Here is a 22707-nt window from a genome sequence, read left to right on the forward strand (position 1 = left end):
CGTTTTATAGATACACTTCTCCTGAATCGAACCACGTTGTCCGATTTCAAAAAGGCTTTACAGCAAAAGCAAAACATTAGATTATGTTAGAGGAGTATATCGTAAAAGTAGCCACATAGCCATTTTCCGACCAACCACATGCATCACAAATAACCAAAAAACAGCTAAATGCAGCACTAACCTTTGACAATCTTCATCAGATGACACTCCTAGGACATCATGTTACACAATACATGCATTCTTTTGTTCAATAAAGTTGATATTTATATATAAAAACAGCATTTTACATCGACGCGTGACGTTGACTAACTATTTTCCCTCAAATGCATCCGGTGAAACAGCGCTACAATTTACTAAATTACTATTAGAAAACATTTTTAAAATGTAATATTGTCATTCTAAGATTTATAGTTGAATATCTCTTGAAAGCACCTGTAATGCCAGATTTAAAAATAACTTTACTGGGTAATCACACTTTGCGATAAAAGGGGATGCGATACTCAGAAAAATAGGCTACCGTTACAGGTCAGCGCCATCTTGGAATAATCGCATATCAAATCTACTCTTGTATACTATCGTCAATAATCCCTTACCTTTGACTATCTTCATCAGAAAGCACTTCCAGGAATCCCAGGTCCACAACAAATGTATTTTCGTTCGAAAAAGTTAATCCTTTATGTTCCAATAGCTTGTTCTTGTTAGCGTGTTCTGAAGGCTGCTCCAAAAGTTCCGTCGGCCGCGGGACTCCTCTTTCAACAAAATGCATTTTTTTTTATTTAGGTTCATTCAAACATGTCAAACGTTGTATAACATCAATCTTTAGGGCCTTTTTCAACCAGAGCTCCAATAACATTCAAGGGGGACGATTGCATTGTCTTTCAAACGTTTCGAAAGGGGAAGGTAGCCAGGGGCGCCGGCGTCATAATGGTGATGGCCCTCCTCATGTGACCACGTTCCACAGACTCTCATTGTGTCAGTTTTCACAGTAGAAGGCTCAAACCACTTTGTAAAGACTGGGGACATCTAGTGGAAGCAATAGGAAGTGCTCAGTGAACCATTGCTCACGGTGTGATTTATAGGCAAAGTGATGAAGTTGAGTCCGCAATTCAGAATTCCACTTCCTGTTACGATCTGTCTCGGGGTTTTGACTGCCATATGAGTTCTGTTATACTCACAGACACCATTCAAACAGTTTTAGAAACTTTAGGGTTTTTCTATCCACAAGTATTAATTATAAGCATAACCTAGCTTCTGAGTTTGAGTAGGAGGCCATTTAAAATGGGCACGAATTTTTTTCAAAATGCGCTGTAGCGCCCCCTATCCTAGGCGACCGTCAAGAGGTTAAAGGCAGTTTTCCACTCATCTCCCTCCCTGATTCTCACCAGATTGTAAGCGTTGCGGAGGTCCAGTTTGGTGAAGAATTGGGCCTCTTGGGCCTTACTGAAGGCCTTCCGGAGGTAGAAGTATTCAAATCCAATCAAATTTTATTTGTCACATGCGCAGAATACAACCGGTGTAGACCCTACAGTGAAACGCTTACTTACAATCCCTTAACCAACAATGCAGTTTTAAGAAAATAAGTAAGAGTTAAGAATAACAAATAATTAAAGAGCAGCAGTAAATAGCAATAGCAGGGCTATATACAGGGGGTACCGGTACAGAGTCAATGTGCGGGGTCACCGGTGTCGAGGTAATTGAGGTAATATGTACATGTAGATAGAGTTATTAAAGTGACTATGCATAGATAATAACAGAGTGTAGCAGCAGCGTGGGGGGGGGGCAATGCAAATAGTCTGGTTAGCCCTTTGATTAGCTGTTCAGGAGTCGTATGGCTTGGGGGTAGAAGCTGTTTAGAAGCCTCTTGGACCTAGACTTGGCACTCTGGTACCGCTTGCTATGCAGGAGCAGAGAGAACAGTCTATGACTAGGGTTGCTGGAGTCTTTGACAAATTTGGGGCCTTCCTCTTACACCGCCTGGTATAGAGGTCCTGGATGGCAGGAAGCTTTGCCCCAGTGATGTACTGGGCCGTACGCACTACCCTCTGTAGTGCCTTGCTTTTGGAGGCCGAGCAGTGGCCATACCAGGCAGTGATGCAACCCGTCAGGATGCTCTCAATGGTGCAGCTGTAAAACCTTTTGAGGATCTGAGGACCCATGCCATATCTTTTCAGTCTCCTGAGGGGGAATAGGTTTTATCGTGCCTTCTTCACAACTGTCTTGGTGTGCTTGGACCATGTTAGTTTGTTGGTGATGTGGACGACAAGGAACTTGAAGCACTCAACCTGCTCCACTACAGCCCTGTCAATGAGAATGGTGGTATGCCCCTGAGGGGCCCCCGTGTTGAGTATCAGCTTGGCAGATGTGTTGTTACCTACCCTTACCACCTGGGGGTGGCCCGTCAGGATGTCCAGGTTCCAGTTGCAGAGGGAGGTGTTTAGTCCCAGGGTCCTTAGCTTTGTGTTGAGCTTTGAGGGCACTATGGTGTTGAACGCTGAGCTGTAGTCAATGAATTGCATTCTCACGTAGGTGTTCCTTTTGTGCAGGTGTGAAAGGGCAGTGTGGAGTGCAATAGAGAGTGCATCATCTGTGGATCTGTTGGTGCGGTATGTAGATTGGAGTGGGTCTAGGGTTTCTGGGATAATGGTGTTGATGTGAGGCATGACCAGCCTTTCAAAGCATTTCATGGCTACAGACGTGAGTGCTACGAGTCGGTAGTCATTTAGGCAGGTTACCTTCGCTTTCTTGGGCACAGGGACTATGGTGGTCTGCTTGAAATATGTTGGTATTACAGACTCAGACAGGGAGAGGTTGAAAATATCAGTGAAGACACTTGCCAGTTGGTCAGTGCATGCTCGGAGTACACGTCCTGGTCCATCTGGCCCTGCGGCCTTGTGAATGTTGACCTGTTTAAAGGTCTTACTCACATCGGCTGCGGAGCCATTTTGCCACAACTCCGGCGCCATCTTCATGCACTTCGGGAGGAAGAGCGGAGAAGTCTTGGTCTTCAATGGATGCAGGAGGACATGGCAAGACTCTTGGTGGGGTTCTTAGACATTTATTCTGGCAGTCCTTACCCCAATCTAGTATGTGTCCTGTGGACCATGAGAATAGTGGGTTATGTAGCTCTGGCCAGTGGTACCCTAGAATAAAGGGGTTCTTGGGAGCAGTGATGAAAATAAAACTAAGAGTCTGAGTGGTTCACCCCAACCTGCAGTAGAATGGGCTTGGTCTGATATTCCACCAATCGAGGGCTTGAATCTGCAGAGGGATGGGTCACTTCACGCAGGGGATTTGTAATTCTCTGGCGAAGTCCTGATCAATTAAAATATCTTCAGCCCGGAGTCCACGAAGGCTTGAATCTGTTGCTGACAGTTGTCCCATTAGAGGGTTGCGGTGACTGGGTAGCCAGGAGGTAACTGCACAGCTCGTCAGGGTCTCCCCTTGTACTGGTGAGCCCTGGCATTTCCCGTCAGCTCTGGGAATGTAGCACAGAGATGGTCAAGACTTCCGCAGTAGAGGCAGCAGCCTTTGCAATGCGCCTGTCACGCACCTGTGGGCTCAGACGCGTGCGTCTCAGCTGCATGGGCTCCTCAATGCTGGGTTCGGGTGGCTTGGGGAAACCAGGATGGTGTCAAAAAGGCACTGTCTCCCGCATTCTCTGAGGTGGTTGTCGATCCTGATTGCCAGCTTTATCAGGGACTCGAGGTTTCCGAGAGGCCAGTTCATCCTTGATAGAGTTAGACAAACCCTGGTGGAAAGCAGTGACCAGGGCCTCTGTATTCCACCCATTCTTGGTGGCGAGGGTGCTGAACTCAATGGCGTGGTCAGCCACTGGTCTGGCCCCTTGGCGGATGTGTGAACACTCGACTGGCCTCTTCTCGTCCGCCGACTGGGAGGACGTAGACTAGTCGCAGCTCAGCAATGAAGGCTAATATGGAGCTGCAGGATAGTGGCTGCTGTTCCCACACCGCCGTTGCCCACACCAGGGCCTTGCCCGAGAGTAGAGAGATGATGTAGGCGATCATGGCCCGATTGGTGTGGAACGAGGAGGACTGTAGCTCGAACACCAGAGAACACTGAGTGAGGTACCCCTTGCATACTCCTGGGTGGCCGTCTTACCGCTCGGGGGCTGGGATCTCGGGTTCCCGGTGCAGGTTCCCTGGAGGAACTACGGCGATGCCTGTAGCACTGGGCGATGAGACCTGGACGTTGGCTCCTCCTGGGTTAGGGTTGAACTGTGGTTGGATGGAGTCGGTAAGTTATGATATTTGGGAGAGTTGTTCTTGCTGCCGACCCAGCAGTGCTCCTTGGTGGGTTCCAACATTCTTGATCTGGGTGATCTCTGCTGGGTCCGTTTTAGCAGAAGGTTGCTCTAACGTGGTAAGGTTGGACCCAGGTGCAGAGAAGAGACCAGACGAGGAATCAGTGGCTACGGATGAACATAATATTTTACTGAGAAACAGTAGCCGCAGGATCACAGCAAACTTAAGAAAAACAGCTAACACGGTAAACAATTCAAGCTTCTACAAAGGACAACAGAAAACACAACTATTTTAAAACCTCTCGGGTAGGGGGCAGTATTTTCACCTCCGGATGAAAAGCGTGCCCAAAGTAAACTGCCTGTTACTCAGGCCCAGAAGCTAGGATATGCATATAATTGGTAGATTTGGATAGAAAACACTCTAAAGTTTCCAAAACTGTGAAGATAATGTCTGTGAGTATAACCTCTTATGGCTAGGGGGCAGTATTTTCACGGCTGGATAAAAAACGTACCCGATTTAATCTGGTTACTAATCCTACCCAGTAACTAGAATATGCATATACTTATTATATATGGATAGAAAACACCCTAAAGTTTCTAAAACTGTTTGAATGGTGTCTGTGGGTATAACAGAACTCAAATTACTCACGTACACTCCTCTCTGTTATCGTGACGGGGTAATTTAGTAAAATGTTAGCGAATTCCCCGGAAGTTTGCGGGGGGTATGCTAGTTCTGAACGTCACATGCTAATGTAAAAAGCTGGTTTTTGATATAAATATGAACTTCATTGAACAAAACATGCATGCATTGTATAACATAATGTCCTAGGGTTGTCATCTGATGAAGATCATCAAAGGTTAGTGCTGCATTTAGCTGTGGTTTTGTTTTTTGTGACATTATATGCTGGCTTGAAAAATGGGTGTCTGATTATTTCTGGCTTGGTACTCTGCTGACATAATCTAATGTTTTGCTTTCGCTGTAAAGCCTTTTTGAAATCGGACAGTGTGGTTAGATAAAGGAGAGTCTTGTCTTTAAAATGCTGTGAAATAGTCATATGTTTGAAAAAATTTTTGTATTTTTGAGGAATTTGTAATTCGCGCCACGCCTATCATTGGATATTGGAGCAGGTGTTCCGCTAGCGGAACGTCTAGATGTAAGAGGATAACAGAACTGATATGGCAGGCGAAAACCTGAGAAAAATCCATCCAGGAAGTGGAATTATTTTCATGTGGCTGTTTTTCAACTCAATGCCTATAGAGAATCCAATTCGTTAGGAATCAGATTGCAGTTCCTATGGCTTCCGCGAGATGTCAACAGTCTTTAGACATGGTTTCAGGCTTTTATTTTGAAAAACGTCAAGTAAAAAGCCATTTTGGTCAGAGGACAGAGGAAGTTTGCAGACCTGATTTGAAATATTATTGATTGTAAAGACAATAAACAACCTGTGGATTAATTATAAACATCGTTTGACATGTTTCGACGAACTTTACCAGTACTTTTTGTATGTATTCGTCTGCCTGTTGTGACCGCCTTGGAGCCATTGGATTACTGAACAAAACGCACCAACAAAATTCAGTTTTTGGGACATAAAGAGGGACTTTATCGAACAAAACGAACATTTACTGTGTAACTGGGAGTCTTGTGAGTGCAATCATATGAAGATCATCAAAGGTAAATGATTCATTTTATCGCTATTTCTGACTTTAGTGACTCCTCTACTTGGCTGGCAAATGTTTGTATGCTTTTTTACATGGGGCGCTGTCCTCAGATAATCGCATGGTATGCTTTCGCCGTAAAGTCTTTTTGAAATCTGACACAGCGGCTGGATTAACAAGAAGTTCATCTTTAAGCCGATGTATAACACTTGTATATTTTATGAATGCTTATTATGTGTATTCCTGTATTTTGAATTTGGCGCTCTGCAACGCTAGCGTCCCACATACCCTAGAGAAGTTTTAACAGGGAAATCATAATGAGTAAATTGGACACACCTGAGTGTCGTTAATGTCTCTAGGATGGTCTCTGGTGACTGGTGGAACCATGAAAAAAGAAGGAAAGAAACAGTATTAACACAATCAGTCAACCTAAGTCAACCAGTTTTTTATCACCTAGCTAGCATTATATGCAGTTCGCTTGGCTTCCTTCCACATTCAATTGTCTTTTATTTTTCCAAAGGAAATAAAGTGAGATTGTGACAGATCACCTCTATTCTTTATGGCAAAGTGGCCCAGCGTTTCCTGTGGTGTTTCACTGATAGAATGAGATTATGAGCTATAGTCTCAGACTTTACTCAAGATAATACACATCATTCCCATCTGTCTGGCTATGAGGAGACACTATCTAGAGGGGAGGAGGCTATCCATCATGGCTGAGATGGGCTTCTGTCGTACTGCTACTGTAAACTGCTACTGCCTTCTACGGTGAGGTGATACAACTCTTCAGGAGCAATTCTCTACCCAGTCTCTGGCTTTAAATTGTAACATTTGTTGAAAGCTGTGTTATGAGAAGTGCTATATGTCAGAGACAGAAATACATTTTTCTATCTATTTGGTATATCGTTCAGTATTATGGTATTGTGTTTTGAGAGGTACTAACAAAAGCCAAACCAAGGCTTGCATGTACTTACAGTATAATAGCAGAATTGTTCACACTAAAGATGTGGAAATCACAATTTATTTCATGAAAATCAAAATCAACACAGAAACTGCAGCAAGGTACAGTTTTCAAGTATTCAAATAGCATTAAAATCTATGCAATACTCAAATCCAGAGTGGTTGGTATGGAGGCAAGCATTTCCCTCATGGGTCCTTGGTTTTCAAGACCAAGCAATGTAAAGCAGGCAGACCACTTCATAAGTAAGTACAAGAATCATTTCAGTATGAAAATACATTCAATAATAATAATGCAATCATTCCAAATGTATCAAAAGAACTGATTCTATTTTCTGCTTATGGTTATGAAAATCTATGTCTATAACTGATATCTGATTGTTTGTCTTTTATCTGTTGCTTGGCAATTAAAATCTGTTTTAAGACATATGTTTCTACAAAGAAATAAACATGTAAAGTTTAATCGTTTTTTCCCTGACCAATGTGCGCTGAAAATGGAAAATACATACTAACAATATAGGAGAGGGCTGAAGATTGTAAATGTTCGGTAGAACTTTTCCTTCACAACATGAGTTCTATAATGTGCTTAACGACCATATGTAGTTAAGATCTCTTATGCCATCATATTCATATTCAATATGTGACACTAATCCAAAAATAATAAGCTTGATGTTTCCTCTCTGGTTTACCAATTCAGTGTCATGACCCCATGTAATTGGTTGACCTGGACATTTTTCCCTGACAGAAATGTAGTCTTTTGTTATCACTCTGCAGTGCGGCAAAGTGCCACAAGCAAACAGAGCTGGGACAGATTTCACATGATGGGTAATTGGTTAGGGTGAGCAGCGTGCAAAGTTTCACTACCGTTCAAATGTTTGGGGTCACTTAGAAATGTCCTTGTTTTTGAAAGAAAAGCACATTTTTTTGTCCATTAAAATAACATCAAATTGATCAGAAACACAGTGTAGACATTGTTAATGTTGTAAACAAAATAAACTTGGATTGGCTAACACAACGTGCCATTGGAACACAGGAGGGATGGTTGCTGATAATTGGCCTCTGTACGGTTATGTAGATATTCCGTAAAAAATCTGCCGTTTCCAGCTACAATAGTCATTTACAACATTAACAATGTCTACACTGTATTTTTGATCAATTTGATGTTATTTTAATGGACAAAAAATGTGTTTGCCTTTTCAAAAACAAGGACATTTCTAAATGACCCCAAACTTTTGAACGGTAGTGTATATTATCCAGTTACTTCACAAATGTTGAGGAAAGCTCACCACCATATACAATAATACACCTGCATTGCGAGGAAATGCACCAATCCTATTCTGCCTGAGAAGTGAGTCTGTGTGGGTTTAGGTATGGGGACATGGGGTTTGGGGGTACGGGGCTTATGGTATGGGTACAGGGGTGGAGGACCCAGAATCAAAGTGTCTCTCTCTGGATCTCCCCCTGCTCTACAGGTTGGTCTCCCTCTCCAGTGCCCGTGGTAGTCATACAGAGGACAGCACCTCGCCCGTCGAGTCCAGGAAAGGATCCTTCTTCTCCCCCTTCTCCAGGTCGATGTGGTGGATGGAGCCTGGCTTGATGATCAGGTCGTCTGGTTCACCCTGGTACATACCGCCCTCCACCTCCCTGTACTTCCCCGAAGCTGGATCCTTCTGGAAGACTTCACGGAGCATCTTCTTCAGCTCAGGGTCAGGGCAGAACAGATATTCATAGACGGCAGCTGCCATGATTCCACCCAGGATTGGACCAACCCAGTACACCTGCAAGACAGGCAAGGTAAAACTCTGTTCAGACAAATATGAACCTATAACCACAGGCAGAGCTAGGGGATACTGTGTTCTGACAGAGCTGTCATGCATTATTAGACCAGATGTCATGTCTTGTCATGTCTGTAAAGGGGCAGCAATCATTGTTTATGGGCATCCTCTCTGGAGCCAGGTACCTTTAGATTCTGCCGAGTCCAACATTTGTCACGGAGAGAGAGAGAGAACACCTGTCAGATAATATGACACCACTCTCAGTTCTGAGGACCTTTCCTAATTATACCCAAGACCCAGATAAACACACACACACACACACACACCATGCTGTGCCATGCTACTATGAACACCTCTGTGACATATAATTGCCCTGGATAATTAATTAAAGAAACACATGCTGTGGGTAATGTCCAGGACACCTGTCTTTAGTTGTCTATACTATGGATGTGTTTTTTCATTTTATTCTGAAATAGGAAGCTGAAATGAATGAATCTATACCTAGTAGCAAGGGTCAAGTGAACTATTGATGACACATGTTTAATAAGAGCATTTCCTGACCATTTCAATGTTTCTCTACCTATGAAGCACTCTGTGTTTCTATGGATTACTGATGTCAGTCTGTAGCGCTCATGCCCTCTATGGGGGGTTAAGATGTCCTTGATCGACACTCGATGGGATCCTTCGTAGCTGCTATGGCATGGTGATATGCACTGTGACCTTATTATGTTTCAGTATGCCCCCCCCCACCCCAACCGTTGCCCCCCACTTATAATGATATTGACAACATTAGCTACTGGAGGACAGAGATGACCTGAACACTTATCACACAATGATGCACTAACCTAAACTATATAAACAAAAAGCACACATGAAAGTATACTACAAGCTCTTTATTAATATACTTCTGTAATAACTGGCATCTGTTTACCCCATGTCTTCACAACCAAATAGCTTGTGATTTCTGTGTTATGCTCAGATTATGACATTTCAGTGGAGTGACTTTTTATATTCAAACATGAAAAGTCACTCCACTTTTGGCCTGAGGCTCTTTCTTCATTTGAAGTGTCCAGGCTTTAACAACTAAAACATCAATGGATGGTCAGTGTTCCAGATAATTTTTTAGTAGTGGTGGCATTTTTTCTTTCTTTGTAGAATGACTGTGAGAAGGTCAGTTCTGGTGACTTTTTAAAAGGACATTGTACTCCAATTTAATTAAATAAAATGATGCTGGCACGATCTAAAATATGATTTGCCCATCCATAAAAGTGTGCAATAACATATTGGTCCATGCCTGGCAGGTGTGCTATTTAGCAAAAAGCATTAGGCTATCACCTGGCTGGCACAATGGCAAATTAATAAGAATGGGAATGCCCATCTGCTTTTACCCCATTGGGCTAATCATTAGCTAGCTCACAAACTCTAAACATTATCTTGTTGCTAGATAGCATCATATTGATGACTTGAATGTCCCAAAAATATAATGCAGGCCTACCTGTTACACTTTACCCATGTAACATTTGGCCCTGGTCAACGTGAAAAGCAAGAGCTAAACTCAATGTGAAAGGCAAGAGCTAAACTCAACGTGAAAGGCAAGAGCTAAACGCACCTAAACCATTCTGTTGATTCTCCTGTTTGAAAATGATGCAGTTCACTCATTATTAGGAGTTGAGAAATAAAAAAAATGTAGTAATAATGGAAAGCTGGGATCCTCCTCTTTTAACAATGGCCATTAACCCCCTTCAAATGTGTGTATTTCCCGTGACAGTGCAATGGCTGGGTATATGCATATCAATGCATGTTTTTCTCCCTGGGCACACACAATTTAAAAGCATCTCGAGAGGAATATTATTTTCTTACATAGAATGCAACAAGCTAATTGAAAACGTAAACTATTCTACTATGGGGTTATCTGATTGTTGGCTGAGGATAAGTAAATGTGGACAATAGCGTCTTCAAAGTGCGTCTTGGACCAAAAAAAATGTAATGTTCCTTTTTCTTGGTGTGTCTGCAGCAATTTTATAGTAGTGGCACAGCCTGTGTGAGCAGTCAGAAAAGTATGTGCACAAGAGTCTCTTATGCCTTGACGATACGGGACGGGCGACACTGGGTACAATACCAGTATTCTGATTAGATTTTCATTAGATATTGTTGTAGACAAAATTCACACAACCTAATCCACTCCTGGCTCTCATTTGGCTCATACCGTAGGTGCCTGCAGGCCCCAGCCCAATGTAATCCCTGCCCTTCACCCACAACTGTGTATGAGTATCCCAGCTAGCACATAATGTTCTGAGAACCATATGTTTCTTGGAGCTTGGTGAGAGCATGGTTGTCCTATATTTATTTTGCATACAACCTTCCCACAACGTTCTGTTCTGGGAATGGAACATTCTCAGCACATTTAAGCAACTTTATTTTCTTGGTATTTCATTACTTTAAGAGAATGTTTCCTAAAAGTTCAAACATGGTTACATTTAATTACATGTTTGGTAATGTTCTAGGAACATTCTCCAACTGGTTTGACATTGGGAATGTTCTCAAATAGTTCAGAGAATATTAAGAAACATTCTTCTGTGGGAATTTCATTACTTCAGCATAACGTTTCCTACAGGTTTCCTCATGGTTCTATTTAAAGTAATGTTCACAAATTGTTCTGAGAATGATAAGAAACATCTCTGAGAATTTCATTACTTCAGCATAATGTTTCCTCATGGTTCTATTTAAAATAATGTTCACAAATTGTTCTGAGAACGATAAGAAACATCTCTCTGTGAGAATTTTAATACTTCAGCATAATGTTTTCTACAGGTTTCCTCATGGTTCTATTTAAAATAATGTTCTCAAATTGTTCAGATAACATGAAGAAAAAAAGTTATTCTGTGGGAATTTTAATACTTCAGCATAATGTTTTTTTCAGGTTTCCTCATGGTTCTATTTGAAGTAATGTTCTCTAATTGTTCAGAGAACATCAAGAAAAAAGTTATTCTGTGGGAATTTCAGTACTTCAGCATAATGTTTTTTGCAGGTTTCCTCATGGTTCTATTTAAAGTCATGTTCTCAGAACTTGAAAAAAACTTTCCATAAAAACACAAGAGAACTTTAGTAACGTTCAAAGAACATTCTAAGAATGTTATTTATAACCATATAGTTTATCCTTCAAATACCATCTCCCAATGCACCCTGTGTGTCTGTGGGAAAGGGCGATTTTACAGCTAGCTAGCCACTTCACATGATGATATTATCTTTGGTATTATTGTATGTAGCTACGCTTGCCAGCCCAGAGAGAGAGCATTTCCATGTGTCCTATCTGTACTTGGAGTTCAAAATAGTTAATTCAAACAAATCTAGAAGTGTAAATGAAACATTCAATTAAAGTTTTAAGGAAGTTATTTAAAAACCTCAATATAACCTAGAATTTCCATTCTCAGTTAATAAAACCTTCCAAGAAAACTTTCAGCGAACCATAGAAAAACATTCTCAGATCTCCCTGCAATGTAAAAATGTATGTTCCCAGAACAGGCAACATTTTTACTTCTGTTCTTAGAACGTTTAGAAAATGTCTAGTTTTGCAGTTTGGGAAACGTATGACTTAATTCCCAGAACCAATGGGAAACCAAAAATGTATGTTTCCACAACTTCCAAGGAACCAAATGTGCTATCTTGGATGGGCCTTTGAGGGTGAGAAGGCTGCAGCAGTTTCTTTCTTACCCAGTGGTTCTCAAAGTTCATGGTGACGACTGCAGGCCCAAAGGAGCGAGCGGGGTTCATACTGGCTCCTGTGTATGGAATCTAGAACAAAGCAGGGCATAGAGATGCTAACATGAGGGGACTGTAGAGAGAGAGAGACATAAAGCAAGACCTAGCAGAGCTGCCACAAACTGCCACAACACCTACAGTAGCGTATTGTTCCACATGAATCCATAAAGTAGAACATAATAAAATAAAACCTATATAATTGTGGGAATTGTAGTTTAAATGCAGGTATTCCATAGGTATACAAGATACTAGTTTAGCAGGGATAATCTAGTGGCATGTAGGCAGCACATTGAAATCAAGCTGTGCTGTGAAGAGAGGTAGGTAGCATGTCGCTTTCAGGAGCATTCATTTGCTCAATGTGGTTTAGGTAGTTCCCTAGTGATTGGTTGCCATGGAGTTGCAACAGCGGTACCCATTGAGGATGTGTATGTGAGAGCAGGTCTGAGAGACATTTGTTTACTCTACTGTACTGTGAACTAATGTTCTATAGTATACCTGTTGTACTATTTCACCATTATGACTATTTCACCATTATGATAAAGTACAAACTACATCATCAATCTACATCAACACACTACACATTTTATTCCATAGATGCATTGAATTAAATGTAAAGTCTGACTCTTGAGGCCTTCAGGTTTGCTGTAATTCTAGCACTAATAAGTGAGAGATAGAATCACACTCACTGCGAACAGATGACCGATGGCTACAGCGAATCCGATGGCGAGGCCAGCCGAGCCGTTAACGTCAGAGCGTTTGGGGTCACAGGTGGCGAACACCGTGAAGACCAGCTCGAAGGTGATCAGGAGCTCCACCAACAGGCCGCAGCCCACGTTGAGCTTGGGATTCACCTGGGAAACAAGAGTAAGAGTAAATGAACAATACTTTTCATGACATCAAACTATCCCAGACCTGTGTTCAAATAGTATATTTTCAAATACTTTAGCTGTGCTTGATTGAGCTTGCCTGATGGAATAGTCCCAAAAGAGAAAAAGAGATTCAAATACTATCTTATGCGTAGTGTCAACTCTGACTGTTGCTATACTTGTTTGGCTATAATCCAGATTTATGTGATTACAGGCCGATCTATATGTTTTACCATAGTCACTCCCAGGCCCCCTCTGACAGACACTGGTGTCACCAGGTAGAGGAGCCCTGCCCCAGTGATTGCTCCCAGGCACTGGGCAGCTAGGTAGAACACACCCTTGGCCAGGCTCAACTTCCGGGTCACCACCATGGCTGCGGTGACTGCTGGGTTGATGTGGCTACCGCTGATGTGACCAAAGCACTGCACCATTGTGGCAATGGCCAGCCCGAAGCAAAATGAGATGAGGACCAGGTCTGCAGGGGGAGGGTTGTCTGACTCGGCCGCCCAATTGATGGTGGAGCCCAGGCTGAGGAGGACGAAGATCATGGTGGCTAGGTACTCAGCTGAAACAGCCCTCCAGAAGTCCTTATTCCAGATTCCTTTGAATGCCACCATCATGGGATGCTGGTTACACGCCGACAGGCAGCTCCTGGCAAAGTAATAATACATGAATTAATGAAATTATTATCCCCAGTTGGAAGATATCTATCTGTCTGCATGCCTTGAAATTCACTTAGCCCTTCCAGGGAAGGGAACTTGCTCCTGGACACAACATTTATAACTCCACTAGGGAATTGAACCATTGACTTTCCAATGCACACTATGCCAGGCAGCACAGAGGGATGCAATATGAAATTTTGCAATCAATGAGTTTATAGTAGACTACTTTCAAATTGTGGGTACACTTGGACTCTAACGATGGACTAGGTTCAATGAGGAGAGAGAAATGGAGAGAGTGAAAGAGAGAGGAGGGACATAAAGATACTTGATAGAAAGAAAGAGTGAGAAAGAGAGAGGGGAGGGGGGCTGTCAAGTAAAACAGGTGATTATCTTGGAAGCTGCAATATGTCACATCCTTGACCCCTAGACAACCTAACCCCAGTGACCTAATGATTGACCAGAACTCATGTTTGACTTTTATGACTTTAGTTAATATTATATATCAGAAGATAAAATGTTTGACAGCTATATCATATTTAAGTCTAACAAGTTAAATATGTCATAAATAACATACATTTATTTACATGGATAAGTGTGGCAAATGCTTCCATGTTTTATAAATAGGTTATGCATTAACTGAGGATATCAACTCACTCACAACTCACATCTTGTATTCAGTATTTAACTGCTTTGAGGGTTAAAACAATATGCATTAGCACGGCAAATAACAGGTTTGCATTGTGTTCTACCCCGTTATTATTTCTCGAATAAAGCTTTTCCTAATTCCATTTAGAACTTACCATAAATAAATACAAGATCTCCCACTCTCCTCTATTGCTTTCTCTTCACTCATTCTGCAACAATCCGATTGAATGAGAGAAATGTCTCCCTGTTCTCTGTACTGCACAATAAATAAATCCAACAAATAGTCCCAAAATGTCTACTTACAGACAGGCAGCAGTTGGCTGGTAATGACACAGTGCGAGAGGGGAGGAGAAAGTAGTAGTGGGTCTGTCCGATGAAAATGATCCATGCATTGTGCCGTGGATTGCATCCAGGAGCTTTATTACGTTAGTAACAGGGAATCACCCCCACGAGAATTAAGCAAACAGCTTGCAGAGGAGGAGACTTCAGTATCCAGGGCAGAACAGTTCCCGCCCACGAGAACTCTTGCAGAAATCATGCATAGAGTGATGGAGTCACCCGACCAACCGCGATATTGTTTTGTCCTCATAGCCTACTCAGAACGGTTGTTCTTATCAGAATTATAAACATGCTGAAACAAACACAATATTTTCCCAATTGTAAGAGAAGGGTGCAATTGCTGCATGCAATTCGGTGCGTTCCTGCATGTGGGCATTCTTGCATCTGTTTTTGACCATTCTGCCTGCCCTGACTGTCGTTCTGTACCTTGTCACACCACCCTGGATTTCTGACCCCTGCCTGCCCTGACCCTGAGCCTGCCTGCCGTTCTGTACCTTTCAGACTCTGCTCTGAACTACTGACCTCTGCCTGCCCTTGACCTGTTGTTTGCCTGCCCCCATGTTTTTGTAATAAACTTTTGTTACTTCGAAGCTGTCTGCATCTGGGTCTTCTCCTGAGCCTTGACAGTTATATTCGAAAGGTTTCGAAAACAGTATCGCTAGCGATGATTAATAATGTATCTAAACATTAAAACAGAGCTTAGAGATTGTAGCCAGCTGTCCTCCTAGGTGGCCCCCTTGGGCTCTCAATATAGCTATATTGTCTCAAGACACAAGATGATTGCAAGGATTACTCCATCAAAGTAAAGAGGTGATGGTTACCTAACTCTATTGTGCTATTGGTGACATCAACCCAATTTAGTTGTGATTGGAGTGATGATTGCCCACTAAGCATTTACCGACGATGTCTTTTGCACGTCTTTTTTTAGTCCGAACCTGATTTCAACGTCCAAGAACGTTTATTTTTGGTCTGGTTTTTATTTGGTCCAAACATAGATGTCTATAATTGGTTCAGATTTGGTCCGGTCTGGACCGGCCTTGATTTGGTCCATACATAGATATCTATAATTGGTTCAGATTGGGTCCGGTCCAGGCCAAATCTGAACCAATCATAGACATCTATTATTCATATGTTTGGAAAGCACAGTACAGAACTATACAGCATAGTAGAGTACAGTAAAGTATAGTGTACTGTATTGTACCCTACTTTACTCTAATGTACTCTTCTCTACAGAACTAAACTTTACTGTACTCTACTGAATTAAACTGTACTTTACTCTACTGTACCGTACTGTACTCTACTGAGTAAAACTTGACTGTCCTGTACTTAACAGTGCTCTACTGTACTAAACTGTGCCGTACTATAATGTGAAAACAATCTTGACATCTATGATTCATTCAGATTTGGATCTGGTCCGCAGTGACCAAATGTGTGCTTGGTTGGGGGTGGAGCTCATTTGAATAATATCCAGCATGCTTTAATAAATAAATGAAAACAAAATACAAAACAAGAAACATGAACAACACAGACATGAAACTGAAACAGAAACAATGACGCCTGGGGAGGAACCAAAGGGAGTGAAATATATAGGGAAGGTAATCAGGGAAGTGATGGAGTCCAGGTGAGTCTAATGACGCACAGGTGCGCGTAACGATGGTGACAGGTGTGTGCCATAACAAGCAGCCTGGTGACCTAGAGGCCGGAGAGGGGGCACACGTGACAATGTTATTGTAGTTGAGCTGGTCTATTGATTTCATCTCTAGGTTGGATCACTTTGAACATTATTGCTGCCAGTTTTAAAGCTTTTGAAAAAGATAGGAGCAATAATAAATATTCTTCAGTTGCCTCCTCTTTCCTATATTAATAGGTTTGGAAAATTGTGATAGAGTGCTTACTTCATTGGATCTATTAAGAAAATAAATATGCATTTTCGAAGTCTATAAATTGCATAATTTCAATGCCTGAAAAATGTGTTTTTGATGTTCTGAAAATGTGTGCATACATTTTATGTTCGGTTGGTGCAGGGAATCGAACCACTATCCTGGCATTGCGAGCACTATGCTCAGAAATTCTGTACATTTTTTATTTAGCTGAATTTGTCCTAATATTCATCCAGAAGGTCCAAAATTCCAAATATCTTTCTAATCACAGTGTGTGAATGTGGACCTACCTCAATGTTTCTTTTAACCCTTCATAATGGAGTTAGTATGCACAACTCACAGCTTGTGTTACAAGACTAGTGATATCTGATGAGAATCACAAGTATGAGTAATATCATTCAATTATCAGAGATTAGGTGAGGCCAATGGCCTTCCATCCACACCTCTGACTTTTACTCTTTGTTGTCTGCCGGGTGTCGTCTTTGATGAAGTCCTAGAAGGGATTTCAATGAATGCCCCTGGCCTGCCCCGAGTGAACCAGGTTAGCGTTGATTGCATTCGTTTTGGAACAGGGCTGCCTCCCAGTGTGAGCCAGGTGCCCCGTTTTAGCCGACAGCAAAGTCATCTCAAAACAAAAGTGAAGTGGGTTAAACCCGAATGAACTCCCTCACTGATTAATGTTCATTTCTGATGGATGGGACAGTTTTGGTTAATGGAGAAACATGACATTTCCATTGTCCCTGCATTGAATATATATGCGGAGACACCGTAAGGTCTGACTGACTAGCTCCTTAGCTAGATGATTGGTGAGAATAGGTTAATTGGATAAACTAAAGATATTTAAAATAAATACCACTTACAAAATTGCCTTTATTTATTTTAACATTTTGTCAATATTTTATATTTTGACTATGCTTCATGATGCAGTAACAGCATACCATCTTCTGTTATTTGTTACATTGTGTGAGATAATCTTTCGCTAGATTAGAAAAGAGAAAGCCAGCAGCATGTTGAGATGTCTCAGACTGTCTTGCACATTGTTAAGTTGTAGCTTTGAGGGAATCGGGAACCACAGAATCTCTTCAAGGTTGTCCTGTTCTCATAAGGCTATGTTTGGTGGTGGTGGTGGTGCCCTCCAGGAATTCAAAAGAAGAATGTATACTGTAGTAGTAGTAGTTAGTATCAGTGGACGGGGCGTCATGCACCCCAAAAATCTGAGGAGGCACTAAGTATGTGAGGATGGCTGGGGGGTGGTCTGGAGGGGGACTGTCTGGAAGTTGGAGAATTTGGCATTTTTCAAACACCTGAAACAGCTTTTCCCTGCAATCTAGAGATATAATCAATATGCTTAATTCTACATACATTTTTTTATATTTTTCTGCACATCTAAGCATACCTCTTGAGCTGACTGTATCCACCTGACTGGTGGTTATTTTTTTTTTAAGAAACGTATTATGCTTCTCTGCATCTCTGCTAAAATGTGGGTAAAATATTGAAAGGAATTTGAGTCTAATTCAGTACATTTAGTTATTGCGTGCTTATCTAAAGTCTATCAACCTTGCCAGCAGGCATGCCAGCTAACATACAGGTAATAGCCAAAATAATGGAAACACTTGAGTAAATGATGGATTCAAAGTACAGTCGTGGCCAAAAGTTTTGAGAATGACACAAATATTAATTTCCACAAAGTTTGCTGCTTCAGTGTCTTTAGATATTTTTGTCAGATGTTACTATAGAATACTAAAGTATAATTACAAACATTTCATACGTGTCAAAGGCTTTTATTGACAATTACATGAAGTTGATGCAAAGAGTCAATATTTGCAGTGCTGACCCTTCTTTTTCAAGACCTCTGCAATCCGCCCTGGCATGCTGTCAATTAACTTCTGGGCCACATCCTGACTGATGGCAGCCCATCCTTGCATAATCAATGCTTGGAGTTTGTCAGAATTTGTGGGTTTTTGTTTGTCCACCCGCCTCTTGAGGATTGACCACAAGTTCTCAATGGGATTAAGGTCTGAGGAGTTTCCTGGCCAAGGACCCAAAATATCGATGTTTTGTTCCCCGAGCCACTTAGTTATCACTTTTGCTTCATGGCAAGGTGCTCCATCATGCTGGAAAAGGCATTGTTCGTCACCAAACTGTTCCTGGATGGTTGGGAGAAGTTGCTCTCGGAGGATGTGTTGGAACCATTCTTTATTCATGGCTGTGTTCTTAGGCAAAATTGTGAGTGAGCCCACTCCCTTGGCTCAGAAGCAACCCCACACATGAATGGTCTCAGGATGTTTTACTGTTGGCATGACACAGGACTGATGCCCCAAACAATCGGAAAGGGGATTCATCAGAGAAAATGACTTTACCCCAGTCCTCAGCAGTCCAATCCCTGTACCTTTTGCAGAATATCAGTCTGTCCGTGATGTTTTTCCTGGTGAAAAGTGGCTTCTTCGCTGCCCTTCTTGACACCAGCCATCCTCCAAAAGTCTTCACCTCACTGAGATGCCCTCACACCTGCCTCCTGCCATTCCTGAGCAAGCTCTGTACTGGTGGTGCCCCTATCCCGCAGCTGAATCAATTTTAGGAGACGGTCCTGCCGCTTGCTGGACTTTCTTGGGTGCCCTGAAGCCTTCTTCACAACAATTGAACCGCTCTCCGCGAAATTCTTGATGATCCGATAAATGGTTGATTTAGGTGCAATCTTACTGGCAGCAATATTCTTGCCTGTGAAGCCCTTTTTGTGCAAAGCAATAATGACGGCACGTGTTTCCTTGCAGGTAACCATGGATGACAGAGGAAGAACAATGATTCCAAGCACCACCCTCCTTTTGAAGCTTCCAGTCTGTTATTCAAACTCAATCAGCATGACAGAGTGATCTCCAGCCTTGTCCTCATCAACACTCACACCTGTGTTAACAAGAGAATCACTGACATGATGTCAGCTGGTCCTTTTGTGGCAGGGTTTTTTCGGGATTCAGTTCATTTGCATGGCAAAGAGGGACTTTGCAATTAATTGCAATTCATCTGATCACTCTTCATAACATTCTGGAGTATATGCAAATTGCCATCATACAAACTGAGGCAGCAGACTTTGTGAAAATGTATATTTGTTTCATTCTCAAAACTTATGGCAACGACTGTATATTGAAAGCAGGTGTTTCCACACATGGTTCCTGAGTTAGTTAAGCACTTAACATCCCATCATGCTTAGGGCCTGCCCTTATTTAGCTTACTATGACTACACCACCATAGGATGACAATTCCCCCATCCACAGGGCACGAGTGGTCACTGAATGGTTTGATGAACATGACATCAATGTAAGCCATACCAGATCTCAACCCAATTGAACACTTATGGGAGATTCTGGAGCGGCGCCTGAGACAGCGTTTTCCACTACCACCATCAACAAAACACCAAATTATGGAATTTCTCGTGAAAGAATGGTGTCGCATCCCTCCAATAGTGTTCCAGACACTTGTAGATTCTATGCCAAGGTGCATTGAAGCTGTTTTGGCTCGTGGTGGCCCAACGCCCTATTAAACACACTTTATGTTACTGTTTATTTTATTTTTGGCAGTTACCTGTAGTTAGACAGGTTAGCCTGACATGGCTTCTTGGTAGCTAGTTATGAGGTTGGGAGATTGAAAACCTATCTGGGCTAGCTAAAGCTAGCTTCATAGTAGCATTACAGGGAAACAACAACAAAAAAGTTTTTCAACAGGACAAATCTATTGTCATGAAGCCTCTGTCAGTGTATGTGGTTCAGCAGAAACACATAGGCAGCCCAATTCTGATTGGTCTTTTGACAAACCACTCATGTGTAAACATCTGATGTGATTGGTCAGATATCAGAATTGGGCTGCCTGTGTAAACTCAACCATAGTGTGTCCTGCAGTGAAAGTGCGAACCTTTTCATTTTTTATAGCTTGTAGGTGACACTGTCCCCAAGGACAGCAGATTGGAACAGTTAAATGTGAAGTAGAATGGTTTAGTGTGAGTGCTCTGATTAGTAATGATTGTCACACAACATCCTTAGTGCTTAGTTCATCTTCCATTACATCACAATAATAATATTCTAAAACAAGTCATACTCTCTTAGGGTCACGGAAAATGTTGTTAAGGGGAAAGTATGTTTGCAAGACTACAGATATTCAGATATTCTTAAAGACATTGAAACATATTTGAGTTTGGAAGCATATGACTACTACTAGTGTTGTTTCATCAAATACGAACTGTTGGTTGAGTTGTCGTATCACTTGTATATTTCCAGTGACGTGTGTGGGTGCTTGTCTTGCCAGGTAACATGACCACTTACTTCAGCCTGCCCTGTAGGCATACAATCCAAAACAGAATTGGACATTGGCCAGCTAGGTATAACCTTCAATGAGAGGCTAAGACTGGAATTCAGTTGGTGCAGATAGTGGATTTTACTCACTGCACTTTAACAAGTGTGTTTCATTAGCCTAGAGGGAGTTGGTACCATTGTGTGTACTGGATTACTTTTTAGACAGGTTACCCATCAGTATAATTATTACAGTTTGTACATTTGAATGTATTACGCTGAGGGACTGCCGACTACCTAACATACATTTGCTTGCTTTTCGGCCTTAAAAGTAATCAGGTTAATTGAAACATGCAGCCATGTCGGCAGCAACATTATTAAATGGTCAGAGTATCCGTGGTTAAATGAAGGATTATAATCTGAATGTTTGAATGGATGATTTATTAATTGCCCAGCAGGCATACATGTGAGGTAAAGGTCTGTCAGTCGAGCAGTGAATTTCAAACACATATTCAACCACAAAGACCAGGGAGGTTTTCCAAAGCCTCGCAAAGAATGGCACCTATTGGTAGATGGGTAAAAAAAAACAGACATTGAGAATCCCTTTGAGCAAACCTTTATTAATTATTCTTGCCGGAGAGGAAGGAAACTGCTCAGGGATTTCACCATGAGGCCAATGGTGACTTTAAAACAGTTACAGAGTTCAATGGCTGTGATTGGAGAAAACTGAGGATGGATCAACAACATTGTAGTCACTCCACAATACTAACCTAAATGACAGAGTGAAAAGGAAGTCTGTACACGATAAAAAATATTCCAAAACATGCATCCTGTTTGCAATAAGACAAAAAGTAAAACTGCAAAGCATGTAGCAAAGAAATTTACTTTATGTCCTGAATACAAAGCGTTATGTTTGTATGTTTGGGGCAAATCCAACACATCACTGAGTACCACTCTTCATATTTTCACGCATGGGGGTGGCTGAATCATGTTAGGGGTATGCTTGTCATCGGCAAGGACTAGGGAGTATTTTAGGACAAAAAGAAAGAGAACAGAGCTAAGTACAGACAAAATCATAGAGGAAAACCTGGTTCGGTCTTTCAGCAGGACAATAGCCTAAAACACAAGGCCAATAGATGACATTGAATGTCCCTGAGTGGCCTAGTTACAGTTTTGACTGAAGTCGGCTTGAAAATCAATGGCAAAATTTGAAAATGGCTGTCTAGCAATGATCAACAACCAACTTGACAGAGCTTGAAGAATTAAAAAAAGAATAATGTGCAAATATTGTACAATCCAGGTGTGCAAAGCTCTTAGAGACTTACCCAGAAAGACTCACAGCTGTAATCGCCGACTAAGGTTATTCTAACATGTATTGACTCAGGGATGTGAATACTTATGTAAATTAGATATTTCTGTATTTCATTTACAATAAATTGTATAGAAACCGTTTGTCATTGTCTCATTATTGAGTGGCATTATGCCTGATATTGGATCAATATTTACTGATCTAAAACCAAATCTAAGGAAAGCAGTTTGAGAAATAGCAACTCAGTTGAGCATTTAAAGCTAAGCAGGCTGCCACCCAGACTTTAGTTTTACAGTCCTTGATATCTATTGGGGTAGAGTCCAG

At 41.7% G+C, this 22707-nt stretch overlaps 1 protein-coding gene across 2 annotated transcripts; it reads right to left on the bottom strand.

Annotated features, from left to right (window-relative positions):
• Positions 1-6919: 6919 nt before the first annotated feature.
• Positions 6920-15060, bottom strand: LOC106569173 (aquaporin-4). 2 transcript variants are annotated; one of them, XM_014140225.2, is made up of 5 exons: positions 14882-15060; positions 13505-13922; positions 13092-13256; positions 12358-12438; positions 6920-8649 (listed from the first exon to the last, which is right to left on the bottom strand). In XM_014140225.2, the coding sequence occupies exons 1-5, from the start codon at positions 14968-14970 to the stop codon at positions 8374-8376; spliced, it is 1029 nt and encodes a 342-aa protein (XP_013995700.1). In that variant the 5' UTR covers positions 14971-15060; the 3' UTR covers positions 6920-8373. The 2 variants fall into 2 exon arrangements, with proteins under 2 accessions (XP_013995700.1, XP_013995701.1); XM_014140226.2 differs by lacking the exon at positions 14882-15060 and adding an exon at positions 14734-14869.
• Between the last annotated feature and the right edge of the window lie 7647 nt (positions 15061-22707).

Source organism: Salmo salar, chromosome ssa14 (genome assembly GCF_905237065.1).
Source record: "Salmo salar chromosome ssa14, Ssal_v3.1, whole genome shotgun sequence".
Classification (NCBI taxonomy): domain Eukaryota; kingdom Metazoa; phylum Chordata; class Actinopteri; order Salmoniformes; family Salmonidae; genus Salmo; species Salmo salar.

Bases quoted from the DNA above. Each gene is read 5' to 3' on its own strand.
- LOC106569173 (XM_014140225.2), bottom strand. From the start codon at position 14,970: ATGCATGGATCATTTTCATCGGACAGACCCACTACTACTTTCTCCTCC. The intron at 13,923-14,881 runs GTAAGTAGACAT...TTACTTTGCCAG, and splicing joins CAGCCAACTGCTGCCTGTCT to GAGCTGCCTGTCGGCGTGTA. The intron at 12,439-13,091 runs GTGAGTGTGATT...GCTTTGTTCTAG, and splicing joins CCATCGGTCATCTGTTCGCA to ATTCCATACACAGGAGCCAG.